At 41.5% G+C, this 9,946-nt stretch overlaps 1 protein-coding gene across 1 annotated transcript; it reads right to left on the reverse strand.

Moving 5' to 3' along the window:
- Positions 1-5,578: 5,578 nt before the first annotated feature.
- On the reverse strand, positions 5,579-6,000 carry LOC133999935 (transmembrane protein 100). Its single transcript, XM_062439284.1, has one exon. The coding sequence runs from the start codon at positions 5,998-6,000 to the stop codon at positions 5,614-5,616; it is 387 nt and encodes a 128-aa protein (XP_062295268.1). The 3' UTR covers positions 5,579-5,613.
- Positions 6,001-9,946: the final 3,946 nt, after the last annotated feature.

A 9,946-nucleotide genomic window follows, 5' to 3' on the forward strand; every position in this document is an offset into this window, starting at 1 on the left:
ACCTGCTCCCTCAGTGTCATCATCACCTACAAGAGCTGGTGTTCAATATTAGCTCTCCAATTCAATAGTTGCCTTTAAGAAGAATAGAATAAAATGCTCTGGTAAGTATATGATATCATTTATATACTTCACAATTGCATTACAACAGGGCAAGTCAATACAAAAATACATGGCCTTCATCCATCATTGATCCATAAATACAGGATACATGCGTGAGGTTGAATAAAGAAAATAGATTTGTTATTTTTCCACGGAGTACATAATTCTTGCTGCATTTTATACTGGAGGTGTTATTTGATCAAATTATCTTGTAGCAGAGTGACCTCAGACGGGGCAGAGGCTGTGACATCCTCACTTGGATACAGTGAGCGTTTCCATAGAAACTCCAACCCATCTCAACCACGTTCTCTGTAAAACAACAAAGTGACCAGTTAATGGCTAGGTAAAAGAAATTGGTATGTGCATTTAACCTGAATTGAAAATAATTATAGCAATAAAAACATACACAATCAGCTTGCAGAGCTGTGTGGTCCAAGTCTATCATTTTTGTTTGTTCCCTAAGCATCCATTATTTCTCAGCATATTTTACTGAAAAGATGTGTCATTATAAAGACTGTACCTACCACATGAGGTAACTGAGTTTGATCTGATAATGGAAAAGCAATGGCTTCACATTTGAACAGTTTACTTTCGAAGAAATAGCATAAATGTTAATTAAAGCATTAATTAAAGAAACATAACATCCACTGCAGAACACATCTTGAAAAAAGCTTTTGTGGACTGAAATGCTGACATTTAAAAAAGAAAGAGTGACAGAAGATGAAAAATTCAGAGAAGGTTGAGTAGGAAAGGGAGTCTTTCACATGGATACAAAGAAATCCAGCTGTTTGGCCTGCATCTATAATGTATTTTATTCATGACTTTGATTTTCAGAGATAACAGTGTTCAGTATCTGTGACAGTATTGTATTATTCCAGTATTCTCAAATCTCTGAGTGATTGAATCTAGGTGCATCTCATCTGTATCACATTTGTTTCTATTACAATACCTACACTGACTCCGCGTTTAATTTCATTATGCTTATGATTCAATTGGACTGTCTAGCCAGGCGTGTGTGATTCCCACCTGTCTTCAAACTGATGTCAAAATATCTGAAGCAGAACTGAAATGTATTTCCATCTAACTACAAAGTTATCAATTGGAACCAACAGCAGACAATGACTAATTAACACAAACAGAATTGTCTTTTAATGCTGTTGACCAGCTATTTGAATAAAACATGAATAGCGTGACCAGGCCCCAGTATACCTCAAATCCAGACTTCCTAATTATGTTACATTGTGCTGCCTGTTGCGTCTTTCTGGTTTTGCATTTTTTAACTAGTGTCAGTTTATGTATATCAAAGTTTGACATAAGCCAAATAGCTCTGAATGCTTGGGTTTTACGCCAAATTCTGGAGATTGAGAGGCGGATGAGTTGCTCCCATCTGGTTTCCTCTCATCTGTGCTGACCCTAGCAGTCCAACTGACCACTTCCACCCCATCTGCACTTTGCCCCTGTTGGCCTCCCCACCCTTTATTCAGACCCAAAACTGTTCGCTCCACACCCACACCCATTTCCCAGCACTAGTGTACAGTGAAATGTGTTACTTCAAATACCAAAACAATTCCTAGCGAACAGTTCTGTGAGTCTTACTTTGACAGACCATGTTGATGATGACGTGTAAAACATTTTTGTTCCGGGGTGTGTCAATACTTTGCCAGTAGGGGGTGTGATTTATTCTAGGCGATGCAGTTTTAATCCCTTTTATGCTGCCTGCAACCGAAGAATCCCTCATATATGTGTCATCCAAACTAGCAGGGCAGGACAAGTTAATGTGTCTACACACAGCATCTAGATCTCAAGCAAAGTGGAAGCTCAACTGATCTCTTCAACCAAAGATGTGTTTTAAATTATTGTGTAAATGATTAAGCGCAGTGACAATTGCAATCTAATATGGACAGTGTTCAAAATAGAGTCGAAACAGTGTGTCAGTTCATTGTCTCCACTCCCCATCTGTCTTCTGTATTTTTAGCTCTGTCCAGAGATTATTCCAGACCTTTTGGGATAGAGCTTATTGTTACTGCCCTTTAGATGATCCTGAATAATCTCCCAAAACAGAGAAGTTTGTACAAAGATAGTATTTGATAAATTCTTGGGATGTTTCTCCTGAAGCTACAAACCTTTATCACAGATAAAATATCACAGACAAATGTGTTCACATTACATTTATTTAATACAACAATTCAAATTTACATATAAGTAGAAATATACAGTACAAATATAAAATAGTTGTATATACAGCACCAAATAAGGGCACACAAACAAACATATTACGTATCACTCACAGGAGTGATAAACAGCATAAGCAGACAGCATGGCTGTCCACTGGTTGAGGGATATATTTCCCCGCAGCACAGTGAGGTAGATTTTCCCTTAAATTTTTCAAAAGGCAGAAGGGAAATCACTTCACATATCTAACAAACCATTTCTGGTCACATGCCATCAGTGTGGCAACATACTGGCACAAAATAGTTTGAAAATTACCCAGTACAACTATGCAACATCTGTCTCTAAGTGAATACACTGTGTGTGTTGCTGGATAGCTTTAACAAAAGCAACATCACGTAATAACATGACATTAATCTTAACCACAGTTCTTCTTTTAACTTTCTTAAACACAGCTTATGATTTTGTCAGTTACTGCACAAAAATAGTTGAGCATGGTTCAATGATACATCTGCAAGTAGTTTAATCTCCATTAAGTTCACCTTTGAAGGTTCATTGATTGGAGCAAATCCCAAATCAAGTGATCAGATCTGAAGATAGGAGAGACAGACGGACAGATATGCTACAGTTCACAGAAGTGAGACAGTCTGCTGCATTGCCATTACCATAATCTAATGTAAAGTAATACTGGGGCTCCGCTCTTGTCTTACTACTTAGAGGATAGAACATATTAATAAATACTGATCTTTATAAGCATTTCTGTTTATATTAACCTTAAACACGGGGTTGGTACGGCCATATGAAGGTAATCCTTTTTGTCAGTGAAGAAAGGTTCACAAGTGACGCACTCTTCATTCAGTTAGTTGCTACTGTAATGCATCATACCCCCTATGAATAATACTTTTCTGCTCCGGATGACTGATCCCAATCTAAGCACAATAATAGCTCCCCACTCCCACATAAATTCAAAAGGAATGATATCCTAGGTTCAGCGTTTGTGTTCTACAACCACCTTCTTTTTCCTGATTTTGTCTGACTATGTAACACACTATGCAACAGAACATCTAAATGCACACTGAGATACAAAAAATTGAGAGATAGGACTTACCCATTGCATGTCTATTGAAGCAGGAGAGGGAGTGTACAAAAAGTGTGCGCACATCCAAGAAAATTATTCAGGTGCAACACAAACAATTTTTCATTACAGGATACAAAGGTGAGGTCTGCTAACTGTTAAGCTCCCATTTAATAATAATTTTTATTCTAAAACAAAATTATTCATTTTATTTTAGAATAAAATTATTCATTTTGTTTTAGAATAGATGATTTATTGGGGGCTTAACTGTATAGAGACCTCACTCCGTTGTACCCTGAAATGTCTATTGAAGCAGGCAGGCGATTGCTGCCTGGTAATTGTCAAGCTGGTCTTCAGGGCAGTCTTTGGCATTGCGTTTTAACTGCTACCTCTGGATGCATAAACACATTTTACTCAGCAACAAGCGTCACTAACACGGTAGCTAGGATCGATACAAAAGTGATCAATATAGTTTTCACGGGTACATGAGTGCTACTACAAAGTCCTTCACATGGAGACAGTCTAGAGCGCTATACATTATTTGCATTGCACCTTTTCCTTCCATGATTTGTGTTTTCTGTCCTATGCAAGAATGTTTAAGACAAGAAAAAAAATGCCATTGTGTGTCTCATCGTGTGAGACCACACACCAACAGAAAGCACCTATTCACAGCTACATTTACCCGCTCTCTCTGAAAGAAAAAGCGTAGCAAAGGGAAACCCCAGAGTCACTCAGAGCACAAACATGAATCAGTATTCACTAGAGAACAGCCTTGTACCCTATTTTCAGACTAACAAAAGGATTTGCCATTCACGCTCAGTCAATATTCTTTCCACTGTGGAAGAGAAAGTAATCCTCTTTCTTTGGCACAAAGAGATAGAGACAAACGTCTGTTAACTGCAGGGTTTAAATTTACGTGTGTGTCTTGATTTGTGTATCAAAAGACTGTACACCCTGGGTTATATCAGGATGGGGAAATGAATGGGATCAAGGCAGAAACTGAGGATGTAGGATGGTGGAAATAGTGGAAAAGGCACATGGGAGGGATGAAAAAAGTCCTGATGGGGTAAAGAGAGAGTGAGCAAAGGGGTAAATTCTCAGGAGTTTGGATGGAAACAGGGGAATGTGACAGAGCCTTTTTCCATGTGTTCTTCCTCAAGGCACCAAGCGGGAGGGGCTGTAAAAGAGCAGGATCAGTCAAAGTGTTCCTGCTGTGGCATGTCCCCTCGGGCAGTGTCCTTCAGTAATCCTGGCCTGGCCTGTGTCGAGGTGAGGTACCCCACGTAGACACTAGGCTGGGCGTAAATGCTCGCACATTGTCAGGAGAGCAATCAGTCAGTCAGAAATTCAGTGACCCACTCCTTTGTAATGTGAAGCTGAAGCTACAACAGGCCTTTCATGACATGGACATTGTCATATGTGCAAATCTTTTGTTCCTTAGTAATGAAGTCCAAGGTCCAACAATCTTTCAGTTCTCCAGAATCTTTATTGGACCATATTCAATACATTAACACCTTCCACTTCCCCAGCAGGTCCTCTGCCCTCTCCAGCTCATCGTCCACACAGATGCCAGTAAGATCCTGCTGGACTCAAGTTCCACTCTCCCATTGCGTAAAAAAAGCCCCCAACACATTGCTGCGGTGTCACAGGACGAGTGAATGACGCTGGCCACTGACGCGGGTGCGCTGCTCTTTCGGCTGGGTATCAGGTTGCCGTCTTTGGCCCACTTGTGGCCTCTTGGAGAGTCACCTGTCCTGGCAGGAGGAATGCTGTGACTGACGTGTCTAGTGACGCCAGCATTGACTCCAGCAGAAGCTCTGCATAGCGTGTTGAATGTCTGGGTGAGCTCCCACTGTGACTGCAAAGTGCATATGTGAGTGAGGACTGTGAGGGCCATGTATCCGTGTGTGTAAATATGCAAGCAACGTGCAATGCATATTTGAGTGTGTCTCCTTGGAGGTTGTTTTGACACTGGACACCTGCTTACTGATGATAAAAAAGTGTGTGAGGCGTTGGTGATCCCTCCTTGCTTATCCAAAATGGTCCAAACCTCACAGACTAAACAAATCCTCAGTGTCCTGTCTTTTCCTCTCTCTATAATTTCCCCCAAGTATTCTCCAGTATGAACTGTTCCAAACTTTGTGATAAAGAATAGAGGGGATTTGGCGCTAGGAGGAGGTGGAGTGGCAGCTTCTTAAGCCAACCGTTGAGCTCCCAACTATGGGCATGTCTCTGCTTTCAAGTTCTTATAACTGTTTCCCCTATGTGCTTCACAGGGGACACTGCTCGGAGGTGAATGAGCCTCCCTCTTTCTTTTTCCTTCTCTTCTTCTTGTGGACAGTCCAACATGCAGTGGCCATCAGCAACAGTAAAACCCCCATGATAAGTAGAACCACTGACACCACTTTGGTTTGAGGCAGGTCATTATAGGTGTAGGTCACCCCTGTCCCTGCTACACCAATCACCAAAGAGATGATTCCAAAGGGAAAGATGCAGCGGTACCAGGACTTCTCCATGCCTCCAGTGGCCTGGGACAGACGCTCCAAGGAGGAGAGCACATCTGGGACTTTGGCACCACCAACTTCCAGTGACTGACCCTCCTGCCCCGAGGTCTGGGGCTGCGGTTGGCAAGCCAGGTGGCCTGTGGTACAGCCCATCCTAACGGCGTCGGCTGGTGGATCCTGAAACTACGCTGCAGCGTTGGCCTCTTGAATCCCGTTTCCAGTCAATTCTGGCCTGGAGGAACAGAACAGATATAGAGAAAGGTGGAGATAAGATAGACAGAGAAAGGAGAAGCAGGTCTAAATGAGACCGGAGAAGTGACTGCAGCGTGTCGGATGAATGCTTCTAAGTCAGCGCTGAAATCCACTCACACTTTCTCCTTCTCTCCCTTCCTCTCTGGCTGTGTCTCTGTACACTCCCTGCTGGCTCTTTGGCAGCACATTGTACACTGTGCTGAATGTAGTGACGGGGGGGGATATATAAGGGACCATGGGAAGGGGAGGGGCCTGGGAAGAAAAACGGGGATGTCCAAGTGCTCTCATTGGTCTTCTTTTGTGTGACGTCAAACATTGAAGCAGGGAGTCTAGGGGTTGACGAAGAACAGGAAGGGGGAGGGGAGAAGAGTTAACTGCTCCCTCTTTTCTTCATCTCCCCATCACTGGCTCTCAATTGCAGTCTTTTGGTTTTATTGTTGTTCTGCAGAATAAAAGACTCCCCAAGGGGATACAGAAACAAACTGCTAACTGTAAATCTGTGGTGAAAAAGAACTCCCTCATCATCTTAGATTGGAAAGCTCCTCTTTTTAATTTACTTGATGGAAAAAGGAACATTTCAGCACAGATGTGTCATGTCCACATGGGAATCATATAGTAATAGTGCTGCCATTACACCCCATCAGCTCTTGCGTAGACAACAACATCAAACTGAAACTCTATAGCCACCCACACTCTCTTCCTTTTATGTGCATGCAGACAAGTAAGGACACTGTTTTTTTTAGAGAACACCAAATATATATGGTGCCTCTATAATGAGTGTAAATACACTATTGAGCATGCCCACACAAAACAGAAATGGATTCACGAAAAACACAGGCAGCCCCCACTCATTTCCCACCCACTCACTCTGCTGGTGCCAATCCTCGCTGAATGGAAGGCAAGCTAGTAGTAGATAATCCCTACTATGCTCGGCTCTCTCTTCAGACAACCCTCATCACCTTAACTTCCTCATCTTACTCCTGTGAACATTATATTGATTGTGGCAAGTTGATGCTGAATGATAAATGCTGAATAGCTTCATAGATTGTACCTTTACCTTCAATTATAGGGGTAAAAATGCATATGCTGCAGTTTAGAATTATGCATATGTGTGATGATTTGACCTCAGTATATGTCCAAAAATAAATATCTTGAAACTTTGTACAAAAACCATAGTCCACATTTTGACATTGACATTTTGGGAATCAAAACGGTAGGGTTGTGGGACTTAAAAAAAAACCCAAAATGAGTTTTCATGATGGGGGACGAAACCATCAACCAGCTTAAATTATGGGTTTAAAATAAAATCTCTATACAGTTATAAAACAGTAGCATGACTTTGATTTAGCAAGAAATGTTTTCCTCATAATTAGATTAAAGGATTCCTACTCTTTAATGCCCACAAAACATACATTATCCAATAAACAGATACCCAATATCCATCAATTCCAAACACGCCTCCTTTAGCATGGGGACACTGATTTTTTAAGACACTGTATTCTTTTCCTTGACAGAAAAACATTCAATTTGATATAGGACGCTGGCCTAGAACGGCTAAATGATGGGAGAAATCAAATAATAAACCCTAATGCAGCCTAACTGATGACCACACTGATATAAAGACCTGTGCTGTAGCTGAACAGGCACCAGAGCAGTAAAGAAGCAAAAGAGAAAAGAAAGGAAGTGAGGAATGTGTTTGTGAGGGGCGAGGGTGCAGGAGAAAAGAGATGTTCGAGAGCAATAAGCATGTGAAGGAGAGAAGTGGATTCCTAGTAGCGCTGTTCGGTTTCTGTGGATTTGTACTTTGGACTCCAGAGTCTTTTGCAGTGGACTCCAGACACTGAAAAAGGGAAAATAAAGAGGCTGAAAAAAGTGAACAAGAAGGAAGGAATGTGAACGGTCATTCAATTCTGTCCCTCTCTGAGTGAGAGTATGTGTGACTTACAGGAGTGCTGACATGGGAAAGAAAATGAAGCTTCTTCCATGGAAAATAAACCTGCCTTCAATCTTCCATTATGTGATAAAAAAAAAAAGCGTGAGAAAAATGGGACAAAAGCGTGAGACATAGCTAACCTGGGCAGGGCCAGGCCATGCTGGCTGGAGTGGAAGAGTGCTGCTGGTGAGACGCACGCAACAGCTGATCTATGCAGGTCACAGGAAGGCTGAATTGCGTAGGCGCCACTCCCAATGGGATGTGTAGCGTTGACGTGATCTCAAGGATGCTTCGTTTCCTCCTCCTCTAGTCTCTTCACACACACACTCATCCAAGACTGTATGGGACTAAAAAAACTGCAGCACATTGCTATAGTGTCATACAGATAACTTGGCTGCAATCCATGAGTGCTGAGACACTTGTGGTGCTGGAACACAGGTCTTGCGACCATATGTGAGTGAATTTCTCACTTCATCCAGGAGCAGTTGCTTGAGTTAATGCACCCCTGTTGTTTGTTAACTAACAGACAATCAGAAGCTAAAAGAGTCCCCTTCCTTTTATAATTTTTGTTTGCCTCTCCTCAGGGAAACATGCCATTTCCAGCTGGTGGCATGCAGAGAAGCAGGACCCCAAGTGATCGTCTTTGTGACTCAGCCGGCTTTGGGTGTGTATGCCTATGTGTTTGTGTGTACATGAAGATTGATGCAGCAGGGATCAAACACCCACGTCTTGCTGTGTGAACCGCGCGCCACCTGTCGCCCAGTCTGGCACAGACCGTGACATCCACACGTCATGTGTGGGCATGAGCCTTCAAGGCTCTCCAAAGCCCTCTTGCATCTCACATACTCCCTCTTATCACATATGTCTCTGATGATAGTATTGGCCCCATATGTGTTATCATTCCATGTACGTCAGGTTACAAAAGCTCAACATGCCAAACAAACATTTCATGGAGAAACACGACTGGTGGAGTATCTGGGTTCCATTATTCCACATCGTGGTTGATACCGTGCACAAGGAAAAGAAACACTCTGCAAAGGTTTCTAGTCCATCACATGGCTAACAAACACATTAATAATTCGTCACTATGTGTCTGTGTAATGCTGCTGCTACACTGTTATTTCCCAGCTTGGGATCAATAAAGTATATCTATCTATCTATCTATCTATCTATCTATCTATCTATCTATCTATCTATCTATCTATCTATCTATCTATCTATCTATCTATCTATCTAATTCATATTATAATAATAAATAACATGAGCTCTACAGAAACTCAGATTTACCACAGTGGGAAGAAGCTGGAACATACGTAGGATGATAATGAAGATAACGTGTCCCTGCTGCCTTCAGTGAAAGACAGGACTAAAAAAGGATGCAATACCTCGATTGTCCCGCCACATCACTTAAGATCCACCGACCAGCAGGCCGACAGTAATACTGATTGCTAATAGCTATTTATTTTTGTTTTATGAGAACTAGTCTTATTTCCACATGTAACTCTAGGTCTCAGATTGAATCCAACTGACAATGTATTGATTGATTTTGATGCAACAGCAAGTCAATAACTAAATAAGCTATTAACATAAGTCACCTGCTGATTGTCCTGTGGTCACGTCCTCTGTGAGTTGAGTGCCACCTACTGGCACAGTCAGTGATGCATGGGCTCCATCAATGACTTGCAATAAAAATTTTTATTAATTGTCATGTATAATAAGTAAGCTGAGGACTGTTTAAATATTAAAATTCATGTACCTAAACTTTAATTGAAGTACTAAAAAAACAAAACATAACATGTTCAAAGTAAAATATTTATGAGAAGACCAACCAGAATTACAAACATTCAGACTATAAAATCTGTGATAGTATACAGATTTATGTCAGAGCAATTCTAAATCAGTATCAACATTAAA

Source organism: Scomber scombrus, chromosome 18, assembly GCF_963691925.1.
Source record: "Scomber scombrus chromosome 18, fScoSco1.1, whole genome shotgun sequence".
Classification (NCBI taxonomy): Eukaryota; Metazoa; Chordata; class Actinopteri; order Scombriformes; family Scombridae; genus Scomber; species Scomber scombrus.